Source organism: Sinocyclocheilus grahami, unplaced genomic scaffold, assembly GCF_001515645.1.
Source record: "Sinocyclocheilus grahami isolate Dianchi unplaced genomic scaffold, SAMN03320097.WGS_v1.1 scaffold551.1, whole genome shotgun sequence".
Taxonomy (NCBI): Eukaryota; Metazoa; Chordata; class Actinopteri; order Cypriniformes; family Cyprinidae; genus Sinocyclocheilus; species Sinocyclocheilus grahami.
This window is the reverse complement of record NW_015505730.1, coordinates 597,136-616,715: the sequence shown is the minus strand read 5'-3', so window position 1 is coordinate 616,715 and position 19,580 is coordinate 597,136. Positions and strand designations below refer to the sequence as shown.

Below are 19,580 nucleotides of genomic sequence, written 5' to 3'. Positions count from 1 at the left end.
TAGTTATCATGACAACCACATGTCTACAGAAATCATCACTTTAGTCTGCAAGTTAGAATGTCTAAGTGGAATTTTATACATCTAAGTATAAAAATATTTTCTTTTCTCTTCTTTTTTTACCCCACTTGCAAATTCTTACCTCATTCAACATTTTTTCTTCTTGCTTTAAGCATAAACCTCACTAAATTTTAATATTTTTTTTTGTGGTGTGTGTTTTATTTGCACAAAACACAACTTATTTCACACAGGCATACATTCATGAGGCTGGATAGCTGATATTTGAATAAACACCACAACTTTAGCCCAGTGTGGGATGTCATTTTTGCCTGTCCCTTCCTGTGCTATAGAGTGGCATTTCTAAAGGTCCCTGCTCTGGGAGTCATCTGTTGCACGTCAGAGCGATGACAGTGCCTTTAATGAAAAGTAACGGCGATCCTATTATTTTGTTTCCGCAGACCTGCAGAATTTCAGCAGCAAGGGCAGAAGTCCAGTATTAGTGAGAGAAGGACAGGCTGTTGTGCTCCTGTGCGGTCCGCCGCCCCACTTCGGAGGTACATTTTATTGTATTCTGTATGAATCTGAATGTTATTTATTATGTGCATCTTCATTTTTTTTTTGCATACAAATACACAAGCCGCTCTTCTTTAAAGATATCACTACTCTTCCATTTAGCTTTGTATGAATAGAGCCTTTCATACAAAGCAAGAGTGACAATTGTTCGCAAAACCCATTGACCTCTTTCCACGGCACATTTTTTATCAATTCAAGCTTTGTGTTTAGCCTGTAGAATAATGCTAAGCAAATCCAAGGTCAGGAATTGACTGCAAGGAGCAAACCTCTCTCCACTCTGCTCACTTAGTATGTATGGTACATGTTGGTTCAGATTGTATCTTAATCATCTCATATTGTGAGCAAATCAAGCTTTCAAATGACCGGAGCACAATGGCTCACTCTGGAGCTGGCGTTCTTGCATTCATGCACCAACCTCTTGGCATTAAGCCCTCCTCCTTCCTAATGGCACTTGTGCCCTTGTGGTCATTTGGAAAGGTTATGTTCTTAAGCATTGGCCTTCTGTTGAAAGGTAATAAAGGCATGCGGTGGCTGGTTTAAAGCGACGTGTCTCTTTATCCTCCGTTCCAGCTGTGCACCTCTTCTGTGTCTGTGTACAGCTGATTAGCAGCCCCTCAAAGAGCCACACACACATGCACCAGAGGTGCAATTTCACGCCACCGCACCACCGTTCTGTCATTCCACCACATTTCCAGTCAAATCAATGGTCTTAAGTGACCCACACCTTCCCCGCCACCACCCTCCATCTTCTATTTTCCTTCCCTTGTTCTCCCGCCACACCACTCTTGACTGTTTTGCCACATTCCGTAATCCGAGGCTCTTTCATATGGATAATGCTTCTTGGGAATTTATACAATGGCTAGATACCGCAGCTCAGTCCTGGAAGTGGTTTTTATCAGGGGTGAAACTATGGAGGTCTATATATTACCTGGGGAGAGCTATCCGTTAGCATTCCTGCTGATCTCAATGGCAGTTGCTTGGCTGGTGAAAAACCACCTGGAAGTGTGCGATTTGAAATCAGACATTTTGCTTGTGGGAATTACCTTTTTCCCCCACCTTGGTGCAACAGTGAAATTGTAAAAAATGTCATTTTTTTTATTTTCTCACAATTACATATATTATATTTAGTAAATATATAAATATTTAGTATATATATATATATATATATATATATATATACACAAATGGTCAGAATTGTTGGTACCCTTCGTAAATATGATCAAAGAAGGCTATGATCTTTTATTTAAAAAAATTCACAAAAATCTAACCTTTCATTGGAGAATAAGAATTTAAATTCAGGGGAAATAATAATAATATTAAGGATTATTAATAATGCTTAATATTTTTGTGGAAACCACTTTTTTTCAGGATTCTTTGATGAACAGGAAATTCAAAAGAACAGCAGTTATTTAAAATAGTAATATTACATTTAAAAAAAAAAAAACTAAATTTTAATTTGTCTGTGTATGTGTGTATATGTTACATTTCTACATTTCTTTCTTTTTTTTCTTTTTTTGAATAAGGTGCACAATAATAGGTAATTTTGGTTGATTGTTACTTTAGTATTATTTTGATGTTAAATTACTGTTGGTTGTTTTCTAGAACATTGAACTGAACCTTGTGAATTTCAGTGACAGCTCTCCATTACTGTACAGTAATGGAAAAAACTGTCACCTCTTTTTACTCATAAATAGCCGTGTTCATTGGTCTGCTCTGTCACATGATTTCAGATTATAGTGGCTGTGAATTTGTTTCCTAAGAGACCAAAAGCCTTGAGCACAGTGCCCAGTAATGATGAGAGGTCCCTCACCTTGTCACCACTCCATTTATGATGGTTTTAATTCACCTTTTTCTGTCTTGAAGCCAAATGGTTCTTTTTCCTCAGTGCTGCTGTACACTCTTAGATATGCTTTTGGACCTTAAATAGCCCTTATCAATCCACATTTCAGCCACTCTAACCTGCTGTCTGCACTCTAATAAACGCTGCTTAATTTGATACTTTCATACTTCATTTCATACCACAGGCCTTGCTGCACGGTCTTCCTATATTCCCGTCTCATTAAGAAAGAGTGAGAGGTGACATGAATGAATGGAGATAGAAGAAAAATTATGAAGGCTATTACAAAAGGAGCTTACGTCACAAAATAATTACATCGAAAACCCATTCATTTGCTATGGGTTGATTATAAAACAAATTTGCTGAACCATGATGCTATATTTTTCTGTAAATATAATTCTAATTAAAATAAGCACAAACTGTTACTTTTCTTCTTTATTTATTATTGTAGATGACTAATTACAACAGTAAGTGTAGATACCTCAAATCAGTTCAGGGTTGTGTTAATTAAGCCTTTAAAATCTTGTATCATTAAAAAATATTCACATAACTTCTATAGTTTTAGAGAGAGAGAGAGAGAGAGAGAGAGAAAATTTGATTGATCAAAATACTCTAATTTAGGCCGAACTCTTCAAAATGAAGGCAAACAGCAATGTATAATAAATTAATATTTTTCCAGATTTTGATTTCAGTATTTGTTTTCACGAAGATGTCATAAACCAAAGCGTTGGACATTTTGTGGTGGAAAATTGAAAGTTGTTTTGATGGCCGTTTTAATTATTTTGACAGTATAAGGGTTCTTTTTGAGAAATATGCCATTTGCCAGCATAATACAAATACATGTATTTTGCCTGTCTGAAAATAAATAGTAAAAATGAATGATTTAATTATTTATTTTGTCTTAAAACTTCCTCTTATCATTTATTATATCAGAATGATTTTCAAACACACACACACATGTAATATTTCTGCGTCACAGGTTATCATCTTACATCATGAAGAATAAATTTTGTAGAGCTGTTTGTAGAGCCAGAATATGCCTTTTTCATGGAATAATATTAGTTTTCAGCTCCTGTTGCTTGACTGTCAAAATCGAAACTGTATTTCTTTAACCTTGTTATATATAAACTCCCTTCCCACAGCTGAGCTCTTACAAGCTGAGAACATACTCATCTAAATTTCATCCACAAATGGTTGAATTTAATAAAAACAAATTTTCTATTTCATAATACATCAAGCTATACACTAAGTAGGGCATGCAGCATGTTGTCTATATATCGATGACTATATATATATCTATAGTTGGCAAAAAAATTTAGTACTGTCATCTGACAATGTTTCTCCTCAGAAATCAGATACTCCTGGATATTTAATGGCCGCCCCAGCATTGTTGTTGGGGACAACCGACGATTTGTGTCCCAGAGGACTGGAAACTTGTATATTGCAAAAGTTGAGACGTCAGACGTGGGCAACTACACGTGTGTGGTAAGGAATGTGATGACCAATACGACAGTCTACAGTTCCCCAACTCCAGTGGTGCTACGTCGGGACGGTGAGTAGCCTGGAGGAACTGCTAACAGTGATGAATCAGTAGATTTGAGCATGACTGTGTTTGCTTTGCTGCCACTCAGAGATGTAGCATTTGTGTATTCATAGACTCTGAGCCTAGCTCAGCCAACTGTGTGTGTGTGTGTGTGTGAGAGAGAGAGAGAGAGAGAGAGAGAGAGTGAGGGAAGGAGAAAAAATTCTGCATTAAGAAAGAAGACTTCCATCCTCACACACATACACGTATACCCCGGGAGGCTCAACATCACCAGTCATTAGTGTCTGTTTAATATTCACCCAGACAAGGTATATGAAGTAGGGCGGAGAGGTTTTGAATATTTTGAGTTCATGTGAATATTGAATATTTTTATCTATGAATATTTTGGGCGCAAGACCACTGCTGAGCTCTTACTACTTTACTAATTCTTATTTCTTACTTTTCCTTGTGTTTGATCTACGTTCCCTGCTGAAAAAAAAGACATTTTAGGCCAGCATAAATTTACATGATTTTCTAGTTGGTGCAAGTCGACCAGCATAGCCAAAACTGTCAGGATCTTTATCTAAAGCTGGTTGACTAAGACAGTCTCGTTGGCAAAGCAATGCTTTTTTTCTTTTTAATATAAATCTTTAAATTATTTTAGCGTGTATTTTTATTTAAAAATTCACAATTTACCTAATAAAACACTGTTTTCACATGTTATGTTATGAGTATCTGTTTTATATATGTGATAAATGTTTAAAATAATGTCTTTCATAATGTATGCCTTTTTTCATAATATAAGTTTGGTCAGGTTTATTTTTGTTATTTTTTTATTAACTTTAACAAGTATTTTGTGTGCTAAAATTATATTTAAACATATATAGGATATTTATTAACATTTTCAGAAAGTTTCAGAAAAGTCACTTATTTACCTTTTTATCTGTTTTCATTTTATTCAGTTATCTATTTGTTTTAATCTATCTATTTATCAAAATTATATTTTTGTCTACTAAGTATAAAAGTGTAGTTATGAGTCAAATGGACTAAAGCTAATGAATATGACAAGACATGAAAAAATATTGTCAAAAGAAAAAAGTATAATCATATTTGAACTGAAGTGCATTGGTTTTACCCTAAAAGACTCATGTTTGTCCATCCTCATTTTCCAGCTGTGATGGGGGAGTATGAGCCAAAGATTGAAGTCCAGTTTGAAAAAATGTTCCATGTTGCCAAAGGATCATCAGTCCGATTGGAGTGTTTCGCTTTAGGAAAGTAGGTCTCTTCTTTACTAACAGATGGACTTCTTGCCTCCAGAGGGTTGCTTTGCTAACTGGGGATATCCACACTTGGCACATAGTACATCTTAGCAGTTTATTTAAGAGAAATGTCTCAGAAATATACAGCATCCTTTAATCTTAGTGAAGTAGTAGGAAACAGATGGAGAGAGGAAGGCATTATTTTTAAAAACAGCTGCTGACTGTGATCCAGGGGTGAGACGGGGTTCTGGCCTTGGATTGTCCACAGGTAATGTGTTAAGGGATGCTGGGATACTGGCGGGCTATCAAACACAGAATAGATATGCTGGCAGGCCATTTATTTGAATGTTTTATTTATCATTTTGTTTAATATAAATTTAATAAAGCTTTGGAGTAACTTTTGGGGTTGGTAAGAGTTTTTAATATTTTTGAAAGTTTCTTATGCTCACTAAAGCTGCGTTTGTTTTTGATTAAAATACTTTAAATGATAATATTGTGAAATAGTATTACAATTAAAAATAACTATTTTCTGTTTTAATAGATTTTAAAATGTATTCCTGTGAAAGCAAAGCTGATTGCTCCAGTCTCCAGTGTCATATAAACCTTGAGAAATCTTTTGTGATTTGGTGCTCAAACAACATTTCTTCTGTTATCAATGTTATAAGTATTCATTCAAAATAAAATCATTCATTTATTTAAAAAAAAAATAGAAGAAATCTTACTAAACCCAAACATTTGAATGGTAGTGTTTCATATAATTAATGGCTGAAAAAAAGTTTAATTATCCAAAATATTTAAGAAAATATTTAGTGTGTCATATAATTAATGGCTGAAAAAAAGTTTAATTATCCAAAATATTTAAGAAAATATTTAGTGTGTCATATAATTAATGGCTGAAAAAAAGTTTAATTATCCAAAATATTTAAGAAAATATTTAGTGTGTCATATAATTAATGGCTGAAAAAAAGTTTAATTATCCAAAATATTTAAGAAACATTAAACATACTGTACATCAAAGCGACTGGAATATATGTCAAACTTGAATTGTAACTGTGCAGAAATGGATTGAGTAACATGTTGACTAACTAGTAACATGATCTGCTTTGATGAATCATGTTAAGCCTCCATAGATCATCTTTGCACATTCTGATGCTAATATGGTATCTTTTCTTGACTTTTCTCAGTCCAGTGCCTTCTATTTCCTGGAAGAGAGCGGACGGAAGCCCCTTCCCAGGAAAAATGAAGATAAATCACTCAAATGGTGTCCTAGAGATCCCATATTTCCGTCCAGAGGATTCTGGACTTTATGAATGCATGGCCGAAAACTCCAAAGGACGTAGTATTGCAAAAGGACGTCTTGTATTTCAAAGTAAGGTCAAATACTGACTTAAGTATACAATAGCCAAATGGTAAAAAAATGTATTGGATGATAATTAGCCCTTTTTGCAAATATTTAGTCAGCTGTGTCCAAAAAATTGTATCGAGTATTTGAGTAACATTGTGAAAAATGAGTATTTTTCACAATGTTAAAAGACCTTTCCTTATCTCTCCTATCCATGCAGCATTTTGTCGGCCATCGCGATTACCGCAGGAGAATCAATAAAATAAATTTACATTTTTAATGAGTCAGATAACGGATCACACAGCAACCTGTGGTAAATAATAAATAATGAAAGAATAGATTTTATTGTCAATTGTCAAGGCAAGACTAATTAGAATGGCTATAGCAGGCGTTGTTTAGTCTACACAGAGAGCCCACGATATATGCACTGCTACTGTGCTCCTCTGCAAGACAGGAAGAATCATCTAGAATTAATGTGCACAGAGTAACCTAATTTTTTTGGTGGTTTATAAAACACAATGCTTTCATCATTGTTGCAGTGCATTGCAAGGGAGAAAGTTCAGAGAGACAGCCGTTGTGTTAAGGCAGGATGCAGACCTCTGCATTTGTATTATAGTAGTTCATTGCTGTTCACGCAGATGTGGAACACCTGCAGTGGTCGCAGACTCTGTATGACGCAAACATGGCTATTGAGTCTGATCTTCACTGGGAGTGCAAGGCTAATGGAAAACCTCAACCTGTTTACCGATGGCTCAAGAATGGACAGCCTTTGGTCTCTCAGGTGATAATACTAACCGCTAGAGTAACACCCCTCAGCGTGAAGTACTAAGACTTGAAATATGCTGGCTGAGTGTATATGTTGAAATGTATATCTAGGTTATTAGTGGTGCATGCAATCTGTCCTGACAGTTTTGTTTATGCTCAGGACAGAATTCGTGTTGATGGTGGTGGGTTAACCATCTCCAACATAAACCTGATGGACTCTGGGATGTATCAGTGTTTGGCAGAGAATGATAACGGAGTCATATATGCAAGTGCTGAGCTCAAAGTTGTGGGTAAGCATCTTTCCATGTCATCAAAGAACCACATGGATTTTTCAATTTGTGATTTTCAGACCTGAAAAAGCCTTGGAAATTCATGGAACTTGGTACCATATGAACATTTATGTTCTGCTCTAAAATACATTTAATCATGTTGATATAGCTGAGAATACAAATGGAGAACCACCACAGAAATCTCAATAAAATAGGATTGATTTTTAAAACCATCTCTTCAATCATCTCTTCTTTTTTGCTGTTAGTTAAAGCATGAAATAAACATGTATGAACATCAGAAGGTCTGCTGAAATAAAAAGTATGACTTATAATATAATATATGAAATATAATATATCTCATGTAATCACTTAATCAGTGTTTCAACCGCAGAAAGGTGTCAATAATACAGCTTGTAAAAGCCATTTAATTTCCATAACCTCATCAGACAACTAGAATAAATATGTTTGCTTGATATATTGTATATACTATATTGCATATTCATTATATTTTACTTATCCTTTTAGTTGTATCTTCATTGTATAATGTATGTTCAAATAAATCTGTCATGAAAACAAGTTTTATTTCAGTGCATCACTGAAATGTCATGAAAATGAATTGGTCCAATATGTCCAATAAAATCACAAATCTGAGCCAAACACCACAAATCCCTTGTCTTTCAGCCTCTCCTCCAGACTTCTCAAAAAAACCAGTGAAGAAGACCACACTGATCCAGAGAGGCGGAGAAGCTATCATCGAATGCCGGCCACACGCGTCCCCCAGAGCTTCGTACTCTTGGAGGAGAGGCAACGAGTTCCTGAAAGACAGCAAGAGGTATGGGTCAGCAGACCGGGCACTAATGAAAGGTGCGAAATGAGCCGCTTGCACTCCAGTTGTCTCCAGAGCCTTTGGGTTTGTTTGCACCGCAGTAATGCAGGGTTCTGGTGGAGTGTCTTAGGGCCTGGTCACACAGGGTGCGTTCTTGCATCCATCTGCATGGTTTTATTAGTAATTAGTAGTTAATTTTATGCAACAATATACTTTTTCCAACAAGGAATGTGGATTATGTATCTTATAATTTATTTACTGATAAATGCAGAGATAAAAACTTCTCCTTGTTGGGTGAAATAGAGGTATATTTAATATATAATATTAAATATATAATATATATTTACAAATAATATATAAGGTGTTCCTGTGGCTCAGTGGTAGAGTATTGCATTAGCAGTGCAAATGGTTGTGGGTTTGATTCCCAGGGAACACACATACTGGTAAAAAAATGTATAGCCTGAATGCGCACTGTAAGTTGCTTTGGATAAAAGTGTCTGCTAAATCCATAAATTATATTAATTATTATATTATAATTATATTATATTTACAGTGCACAAGCGTTACCAAGGCTGCATTTTATTTGGTTAAAGCAGTAATATTGTGAAATATTTTTACAATTTTAAATAATGTTTTAAAGCTGAATTTTCATCAATCTTCAGAAATCATTCTAATATGCTGATTTGGTGATCAGAAACATTTCTTCTTATTAGGGCCGCATTTTAAACGTGATTTTGTGTAGCTTGTCAGTTAACTATGGCTCTGTATAGTAAATGCCGCTCCATCTGAAAGCACGTGCTGGAGAAAATCGCATTCGATTTTTTGCACAGCCCTACTTCTTATTATTATCAATTATCAGTTATCAGTTATCAGTTATTATCAGTTCTGCTGTTAAAGAATTTAGATTTAGCAGCACAAAAAGTACAAAAGAACAGCATTTATTTAAAATAGAAATATTGTGTAATATAATAATTGTTTACTGTCACTTTTGATCGGATTCATTGGGACAAAACTCCCAATTTTCATTTCCTGGAGTTTTAAAATGTCAAAATAGTGCTGTTGAATGGAAGTAAATTTAAGTGCTTAAATGGAATCCAGTTGTGCTCAATTATATGTTGCAGAAAAAAAGCATCAGCTGTGAGGGGAAGAAATAATGCCAAATTAACATTACTTCCCATAAAAAAAATAATTTATAATGAGAATGCATTTTTTTACTTCCTGTTTCCTACATTCTCTCTCTTAGCAGTCATTATTTGCAAAGCATCAGCCCACTACTGTGTGATGTTTTTCTATATTTTTTATTCAAACATAGTTGCCTTTTTTTTGTCCATACCGAACACAAGTTGCTAAGGCACAGATGTTGCACATTCAAGACCAACAACATCCTTCCTAATGGCACTTTTCACACAAGAGTGAGTGCCTAGTGGAACACTAATTAATACACCCCTGGTTCTGCCTCTTTCTTGTTGGGTTTCAAAGGGACAGAATCGTTCTAGCATGGCCATGTCAGAACAGGTGGCAGGAGGGACGAGTGTATGATCTCCAGTAATGGATGGGGATGGACTGATAACCAATGGGAGCTCGCTCTGTGCACTGTGGTCCATCTGGACCTGAGAGAGAACACACATGCCATGACTCACTGATGTTGCCCAGGGTCTCCGTGGAGTGATGTGATTATTGGATGAGGGAGAGGGGGAGCGATGGAAAGGGCGAGAGGGAGTGGAAGTTAGCGCAAGACTATGTATCAAATACTGTCTATCAGAGGGTCAGGGTAAGCCTGAAATGGAGTGCTAACATACTCTTAACTCCGTACCTCACACTATGTACTGCACACCGCATACTGTTGTTTTGTAGCGTATGCAACATTATGCAACATGCCGAAAAGATTTCAGTAAACGGTGAGTGCGTGTTTAATTCAGCAAGTGGCATCCAATTATCAATTTGCAGTTATTTTCCGGTTTTGAGTAGAAATGTTTTAGCTTTTGACGGTCCACTCAAATCTATCAGGAAGGAAATGGACGGTCAAGTCAAGAGCACTGCACTGTGGGATACATTATAGCACATTGGGGTTATTATTGATTTAGAAATAGTAGCCTAAATTAAACTATCTATATAAAATCTACTTATAATTTTTGAAATAGTTATTTTGTTGTTATTTTTAGATTTTGAATAGCAATGTTTTAACTTTTGACAGTTCACCTAAATGTGTTGAAGGAAATGGAGGGTCAAGTCAAGTCCACTGCATTATGGGATACACTATTGCACATTGTGTGTACTTCATACTTTTAGGAATAGTAGCCTACGTGAAACAATTATGGAGTACTCACAAATAAAGAGTGCATGTCTAATTCAGCAAGTGGCATTTAGTTATTATTTTGGAAATAGTCAAGTCAAGCACATTGCATTGTGTGATACACTATTTTGTGCATATACTGTTGTCAGAATACTGTTGTTTTAAAAAATAGTGCCCTATTTGAAGCAATATGCATAAATAAACAGCACATGTTTAATTCAGCAAGTGGCATCTAGTTGTTATTTTGGAAATAATTATTTTCAGATATCGTGTAGAAAAATCTCAAAGGGATAATTCAGCCAAAAATTAAATGAACTCATCATTTACTAACCCTTAAGTTGTTCCAAACCTTTATGAGTTTCTTTCTTCTATTGAACATAAAAGATTATATTTTTAAAAAATGTCGGTAACCAAAACACCATGGAAGTCAATGGGGACCAGAAATGGTTTGGTTACCCGCAATTTTCAAAATATATTTTTTGTTCAGCAAAAGAGAGAAATTACTACAGGTTTGGAAGAGCATGAGGTTGAGTAAATGATGGCAGAATTTTCATTTTTAGGTGAACTATCTCTTTAACTTCTAACAATCCACTTTAATGCACACACACTGTGCACACTGCATAATAATGTTTTACATATAGTAGTCTATGTGAAGTAGTATGGAGTATGCGACAAATAACATTTCATTAAACAGTCCGTGTTTAATTCAGCAAGTGGCATTCATTTATCATTTTTCAGATCCAATTTTGAGTAAAATATTTTAACACTGCTCAAACTATGAAATGTCAAGTGGAGTGCATTGCATTGTGTGATATACTATTGCATGCAATCTGCTTTGGTTAGTTGTTTGGAATGGAACATTAGTATGCTGCATGCTGCATAATGCAAATAAATTAAAATATACATTATGTAAAACTGAGAATATGCCACAAAAATGTTTCAAACTACATTGTTCAAGCAATATTATTATTGTAAATTGCATGTTTACTTCAGCAATTGGTGTCTAGTCTGTATATTTAAAAAATGCATTTTAATCTAATTTTGTACTTTCAACAGTCCAATCAAATAATATTGCTTCTAGTTAATTTGTTACAATGGAAACTGAATTTTATGGCGACCGAGTTTTCTCACACAGTGTGCTCTGCTCTATATTGCTCATTTTGACAAATGTACAGTAGTATGGTTATATGTTTATTCCATGCATGGAGAACATTTGTATACTATGCATACATAAATATAGCACCCTGAAAATTCAGCAAGAACATATTAAATTGATCAATCATGACATGAAATTAATAATAAATTGATTTCTGCTGAAAATTCAGCTTTACCATCATAGGAATTAATGACCTTTTAAAATATGAAAATAGAAAAGTTATTTTAAATTGTAATAATATTTCACAATAGTACTGTTTTTACTGTGTTTGTCATCAATAAAATGCAGCCTTGGTGAGCTTAAGAGACTTCTTTCAAAACATAAAAATAAAATAAAAAATCCCAAACTTTTAATAAGTAGTTTAGGTACTGTGCCCTTCTGAGGCACACAGATAGATGCTTTGTGGATAAATATGATTAAGTCTGAAATGTTTTCACAGCAATTACACTCTGATTTAGTTTGAAGCAGTACAAACACGAACATGTCAATCTTGTTTCATCTCACACTCCTAAGTTTGTATCAAGTCAATATGTGTTGCACCGTAGACTTTGTGATTCTCTGGACGTGCCTCAACATGCGAGGAGAAGCATCGATTAGTCATCGTATTCCACAGGGCGGTCAGGAGAGGAAGGATCAGAGACTGATTACAAAGCCATCATGTCTTGACGCAAATATAAATGTGGCTCCGTGTGGTCAGAAGTTTCGTTCTGTAAGCAGATAGCTCTTGCCTTTTTTCCTATTGGTTTTGCAGCTCATTGCTCACGGGTCGTCTGGTCCGCACGCTTCTATCGCTCAACGTTCGATATTTTTGTCAATAAATCAGAGGAAAGCTCTCAGCGTAAAGCATGTTCTCTGAGCCATAGTAAATACATATTTATTTTAAAAAGCGGCGGCTGAAATTGTTTGATTTCTGAGCTGGCAGGTCTGCTGCGCTCGTGTTTGATTTGTTCTGGGAGAAGGTCACAGCGGATCTCAACATAATATATTTACATTGCTCTATTTATTAATCTATCTATCTATCTATCATTCCTTCCATTCTATTCCTAGTTATTAAAAGCAAAGCAGCATTGTTTGTTGATGTACATCAAGGTCGAAGAAGCACTTCTGAGAATTGTTTTCTGAAATCAGTTGCAGGATGTCTGACAAGTTTCCAGTTAAATTAAATATACATAAGAAATATGTAATAATTGTAAAAATTTCTGAGGAAAATGCACATATTTTGCATAACAACAACGTAACAGATGCATAAATTATCACTTACTATGCACTTATCTCACACACCTCTCCTACACAACCTACGTAATTTTAGCTATCATTCATATCTGCCAAATACACATTTAATACAGAGGGTTTGGGGAGGGTTATGAAAAATCCATAACCTGAACAAGCACCACTAATAAAAACCTGTTTGAATAGAGCGAGAGAATCTGTTTTGTTTGTGCTGTTGCAGCTCTATTACGAAGTCAGATCTCTAGCTGGGTTAGCATTTCAGTCAGACGCTATCAACATCTCCTCACATGATCCAGACAGCCTTCTGCAAGAGCTCCATAATCACATCTGCTCTTGCTGCCTTTTTGGAAACGCTTTTTAACGTGTCGATAGCATCTTACATGTGTTGGATATGATAAGGCCGCAGGTAAGAATTCAAACCAGCTTCCCTTTTACATCCTCTTCCCTTTCACTTTATTCTTGGCCTTAATAAAGCAGGATTCACTTTTTAGAATCCCATTAACTGACTGTATCCTGTTGAAAACTCTGTCTATTTAATCTGAATGATTTTCTACAGTTTTCAGACTTAAAAAAAAAAATGAACACAAGCATACCTTGAGAACTATACTGGTTGTTTTTGTGTTGTCTGGAATAGTTGGGCTGAGACTGTGTCTTTAAGAATTCCTTTTGGGGAGGCAAGAAGGAAGGAAGGAAGGAAGGTCGCTGTATCCTTGAACATTAAAGCTCTGATCCAGTACCTGAGCAGACTCTGTGTGTCAGAGAACGTGTTGGGTTAAAGACCATCTTTGCTTATTTTTTCATCTGTTCAGTTTCACCACCCAAATACTTTTACTCTTACTTAACACAGTTCTATAATACATAGTTGAAGATTTTGGATGCTTATAGGCCTATATCTCACACACCTCTCCTACACAACCTACGTAATTGTAGCCATCATTCATATCAGCCAAATACACATTTAATACAGAGGGTTATGGGTTATGAAAAATCCATAACCTGTGTGTGAACAACCACTTCTAATAAAAACCTGTTTGAGGAGAGTGAGAGAATCTGTTTTCTGTTTTCGTACACACACACACACACACACACACACGCACACACACTATTCAAGAAACTGTTCAAAAGTTATTTTGTTATTACTGTTTTACATAACTTAGCAGCCATTACTCCAGTTTTCAGTGTCACATGATCCTTCAAAAATCATTCCAATATGCTGATTTGGTGCTAAATTTTGGTCAATTTAATTCATGATACTTTCATAATTCTGGATAAAAGTATTAATTGTCAAAAAAAAAAAAATATATATATATATATATATATATATATTAGTGCTGTCAAACAATTAATAATGATTAATCGCATCCGAAATAAAAGTTTGTGTTTACATAATATATGAGTGTGTACTGTGTATATTATGTATATATAAAACATTTATTTATTATTTAATGAAAAGCATTGTTATATGAAGATATCATTGGTTGTTCCAACAATTTTTATTTACTGTTGCAGGCGGAACATCTCAGAGGACGGCACTCTCAGGATCGCCAATGTTACCAAATCTGACGCAGGGAGGTACACTTGTGTCGCCAGAAACCCCTTCGGTACATCCAGCAGTTCTGGGACTTTAGTGGTCAAAGGTAAAGCACCTTTCACATTTCACAAACAGCACATTTCTCTTGCTTCTAAGCGGACGCCTTAAACCGGATGAGAACCAGTGGAAAAACAGTGAGCAACCCAAGCATGAAATTGATAATGAAATATATAGTTGTTTTATGTTCCTGCCGGTTTGACAGAGGTATAACTCATCCAAGCTTTTGTCATGTGTGAGTTATTGGTCCAGCCGTTAGTGTGAAAAAAAATCTGCGCCGTCCACAGCACCGGGAGCGGATTTCATCCTCGTCTCCCCAGTCACTTTCTGCATGTTTAATTAAAAATATGCTGCTGTTGCAAGTTTTTTTTTTTCTCAATTTACCTCTTTAATAACTTATGGCATTACATATGCATGTTTTTGAACACTTTGATGGCTTCAAGTAGGGTTCAGGACTGAATGAAAAAAAGTATAATTTTGTTGGTGTTAAATTTTAAAATGAGGCCGATTCACTTTTGTGATGCCTAGTAAGTGAATCAACAAGTACCTGCTGAATAAAATAACTTCATCTATGATTTTAGCTGGTTTAAGGTGGTTTAGGCTGGCCTGCTGTTTTCCCAGGCTGGTTTTCAGTTTGTTTAGCTGGTTGGCCCTCGAATCTCCAAACCTGAAAACTCTCATGAATTAATGCATAACTGAAGACCTTCAACACTTCTGTCCTAGTCCTTTCTTCCCTTTATCTCACTTAAAAAAATTTTTTTTTGGCAGAACCAACCAAGATTACAGTCCCTCCTTTGAGTATGGATGCCACAGTGGGGGAGAGCATTGTCTTGCCGTGTGAAGTATCTAAAGACTCCACTCTACACCCCATCTTCAAGTGGTTCTTCAACGGCAAGCTCATCGATTTCACTCGACACGATCACTTTGGGATGATTGGAGGGGTGCGTTTCTGTCAGTCATTATAATTCAAAGCTACAAATGCTGTATTTCTGAATTACTGCAGCCTTGGATTCCTCTTTGAAATCACTCGGGGTAGAGGAATGCGAGTGACGAATGATTTGGGATCTGGTGTTTTAACTTTTTTTTTTTTTTAGCTCAGCTAGCAATGGGAGGAACTTGAGTACAAGGGCACCTGGCTGCTCTCTGAACACAGAGTCACAAATCTGTCTGATTACAGGATTTACATCGTACTCTGTTTAACACACAGTGAACCTCAAATAGCAATCCACAGGACCCACTCTCTCACTCTGTAGATCATCCACAGAGCTTTTAAGTTGCCAAGTATTGCTTTTGAGAACCTGGAGAGACCGATGAACAAATGCACAAATGGTGGGCTCTCACTAACAGCAGAAGGATTGCTTGTCCAAACAAGTTAAAATGACCCTATCTGAACTGAAGAGCCAATCAAATATGAGAGCTTTTTGCTACTGCTATTTGCTTCTTGATGTTTTTCAAATGTGATGTAACTACAAAAATGAAAATATATACTTGATTTTAGAGACTTTTAGGTTTCCATTTAAGTACCACGGTAGTACCATAAAAATATACACTACTGTTCAAAAATTTTATGATTTAAAAAAAAAGAAATTAGTACTTTTTTTCAGCGAGGATGCATTATATTGATCAAAAGTGACAATTAGAATTTTACAAATTTGTTTCAAATGAATATCCTTTTCAACTTTCTATTAATTCCACAAAATATTAAGAAGGACAACCGTTTTAACATTGGAAATAATAACAAATGTTTCTTGAGCAGCAAATCAGCATATTGGAATGATTTCTGAAGGATCATGTAACACTGGAGTAATAGCTGTTGAAAATTCAGCTTCGCCATCAAAAAATTAATTACATTTTAAAATATATTGAAATAGAAAATGGATATTTTAAATTGCAATAACATTTCACAATATTACTGGTTTTACTGTATTTTTAAACAGACAAATGCAGCCTTGGTGAACATAAGAGACTTATTTCAAAAACATTTATAAATAGTAGTGTATAGCAATCAAACTACACCATCGGGGCTATATAGATGGATGGTTGGATGGACGGACGGACAGACAGACAGACAGATAGATAGATAGATAGATTTTTTTCTTCACAAATTTTTTATATAATGCTCTTTGTTATAGGGATCTTCTGGGGATCTTATGATCAGGAATGTGCAGCTGAAACACTCTGGGAAGTACGTCTGTATGGTGCATACAGCAGTGGACAGTGTGTCTGCGGCGGCAGACTTAATTGTCAGAGGTATGTGCATCTCCCCCCGCGGAGGCTGCTCAGTATTCTATACTTTTCTGAGCATTTATCAAATATAAATTAAAAAGGCCTCACAATTTGCCCCGCTATTTCTATTTTATTCCATTATTCAGCTCTTGAAGTAATGACTACAGGAGTATCTGAAATCAATGCATTAATTCCCTGCTCCGTGCTCTTTAGAACCTTTTGTATTTCCATCATCAAGTGAAGGATCTCTCTCCCTGGTTCTGAATAATAAGCATGTCGCCTTTTGTGGGCAGACTTGTCTCACATCGCAAGGTACTTGGTCACCTTGCTGTGCCCTTCTCTGATAAGGATATGCAGCAAGTTTTAGTCCTTTTTGTCTCTTTGGCGGTGATGTTGTCAGGGCCCCCTGGTGCTCCGGTGGGCGTGTTGGTGGGGGACGTCACAGACAGGACTGCTCAGCTCTCGTGGGGCCCCGGACCTGACAACCACAGTCCTGTTACCCTCTACATCGTGCAAGCCAGGACCCCTTTCTCTATCGGCTGGCAGGCTGTCAAAACTGGTATAGTTGTCTGCATACTTTCTTACTGAATCTGGGTTCATTATAGAATATTGTTGCAGGAAGCAACTGTTTATGTGCATTTTACTGTAACTTTATTGTGACCCCTTACAAAAAAATTACTCTTAAAAAAATGTCTTAATTTCAATGGTAAAAACTATACAAATGCTACAATAAAAACCTGTTAATTGGTTAATGTAAGTTTACTGACTATATACAGTAAAAAAAAATTTAATGGCATTTCATGTAAATGTACAATAAAATACTTTTAAATGTCATAATTTAAAGACCTTATAATTTAAATTGACAATCCCACAATTTCAATTTTACTTCACATTTGATGTAAATATAAGTTGAAATAAATATACATTTTATGTCTTTTTTTACAGTGTACTTTTATCAGATGACAATACCATGATACTTTCTATATACCATAGTGCCATTTTCATATAAAATTTAATTAACTGGCACAATGATATAGGAATAAACATACAATATTTTGACTTTTCCCAATTATTTATTCATGTGGCACAATAATGTTTCTTTATACTATAATGCCATATTCATATAATTTGAAATTAATTGACACAATGATATAGGAATAAACAAACAATATAGCAACCTCTTTAGCAACTTTTTTCAATTACTTACTCATGTGGCATTATAATGTCTTTCAGTAAACTTAATTTGGGGGCTTTTCTTAATAATTGTATTGTTATGTGTGATTATTTATGATTAGATAGATAGATAGATAGATAGATAGATAGATAGATAGATAGATCCTTGTGTTGATTCAGTTTTATAACACTAATGTTGCAGAAAGCAACTGTTCATATGTTTTTTGAGAGAGTCACTTAAATGTGATTTATGCAAATGCTTTTTTTTTTTAACTGTGAAAGATAAAAACAGAAGCTGAATTGCTAAGATAGACCGAAATATATCTGCACAAGTAAATGCAAAATAATTATGCTAGGCTACTCATTTGTGCAGATGGGCATTGATGTGTTTTTCCATTCCAAATTTTCTTTAATCCTAGTTCCTGATTCTGTGCCTGGACAGATGATTCATGCGACAGCGGTGAATCTAAATCCGTGGGTAGATTATGAATTTAGAGTTGTGGCTATCAACAATGTGGGGGTGGGGGAACCCAGCATGCCATCCAAACCCGTTCGCACCAAAGCTGCAGGTAAGCGTTCATCCCTCCCAATTCCATATCTGTCATCTCTAATACATCAGGAAGGAGAAAATGTAATTTAATTCTATAATTAGTTTAAATCACCAGGAGTGACTCCTCGTAATAGAGTTCAGGCATGAGAAATAAACACTCGTGCATTCACATCGGCTTTCCTGGGAACATCCAAATTGCAAAATAATTTACAGAAAATTAGGACACAAATTAAGTGTGCCGAAATCGGAATGGCATCACAGAAGGGCTAGCATTTTTAGTTAATTAATTTAAAACAGCAAGAAAATGTGGTTGCATGGAAATTTAGAACAAAATAAAACATAGCTCATGTAGCTATATTCTTTAACGCTGCGCTCAGCGGCTGGACATCAGCGATATCAATAATTAATGTCAACATCAACAAAAGTTGAATGGACTTCTCCCGTATTCTGAGGCAGTAACACTTGAAAGGCTCTATTTTAAGCTCAGGTACTGTGTGCAAATGCTTCGATCACTGATTCACAAATAGACGCAGGCTTCACCACACAATCCCAAGTGAAAATGACATGCAAACAGCTGTTGTCTTTCAGATCCCAATTATTCAGCAAATAAAACTTCAAAAAGAGACACAGTGCATTTGCTAGGATTTTACAGTATTTAACAGCAATGTCTATACTGTGAAATCAAATATATAGGTCATTTTCTGACATAATTACTGATATAAAGTTAACATATTGCACTGTGGGACAATAGTGTAAATAGTTATGAAGTGTAAATAGTCATAATTATGGTTATTAGTCTTCCCTTTGGCTGGGGAATTGGGCATTATTTACTTTTAATTTATTTTCATCCAGACAGTGTAAATATGTTACAATAGAACACTGTTCACACTATGAGAAGATAATATGTAGCAATATTTAGTGACTGACTCTTAATATAACTTGCAATCTACACTCTATGCATATGGATATATATA

General features: G+C 35.4%; 1 protein-coding gene across 1 annotated transcript in view; it reads left to right on the top strand.

Moving 5' to 3' along the window:
* Positions 1–19,580, top strand: part of LOC107555967 (contactin-4) — a 35,407-nt gene that overhangs the window by 5,641 nt on the left and 10,186 nt on the right. The window contains exons 4-15 of the mRNA XM_016238922.1: positions 456–551; positions 3,756–3,959; positions 5,102–5,204; positions 6,373–6,557; positions 7,169–7,311; positions 7,456–7,585; positions 8,246–8,396; positions 14,579–14,706; positions 15,426–15,598; positions 16,790–16,907; positions 17,284–17,442; positions 18,476–18,625. Coding sequence (XP_016094408.1) covers positions 456–551; positions 3,756–3,959; positions 5,102–5,204; positions 6,373–6,557; positions 7,169–7,311; positions 7,456–7,585; positions 8,246–8,396; positions 14,579–14,706; positions 15,426–15,598; positions 16,790–16,907; positions 17,284–17,442; positions 18,476–18,625 — 1,740 coding nt within the window. The remainder of the gene's footprint in view (positions 1–455; positions 552–3,755; positions 3,960–5,101; positions 5,205–6,372; positions 6,558–7,168; positions 7,312–7,455; positions 7,586–8,245; positions 8,397–14,578; positions 14,707–15,425; positions 15,599–16,789; positions 16,908–17,283; positions 17,443–18,475; positions 18,626–19,580) is intronic.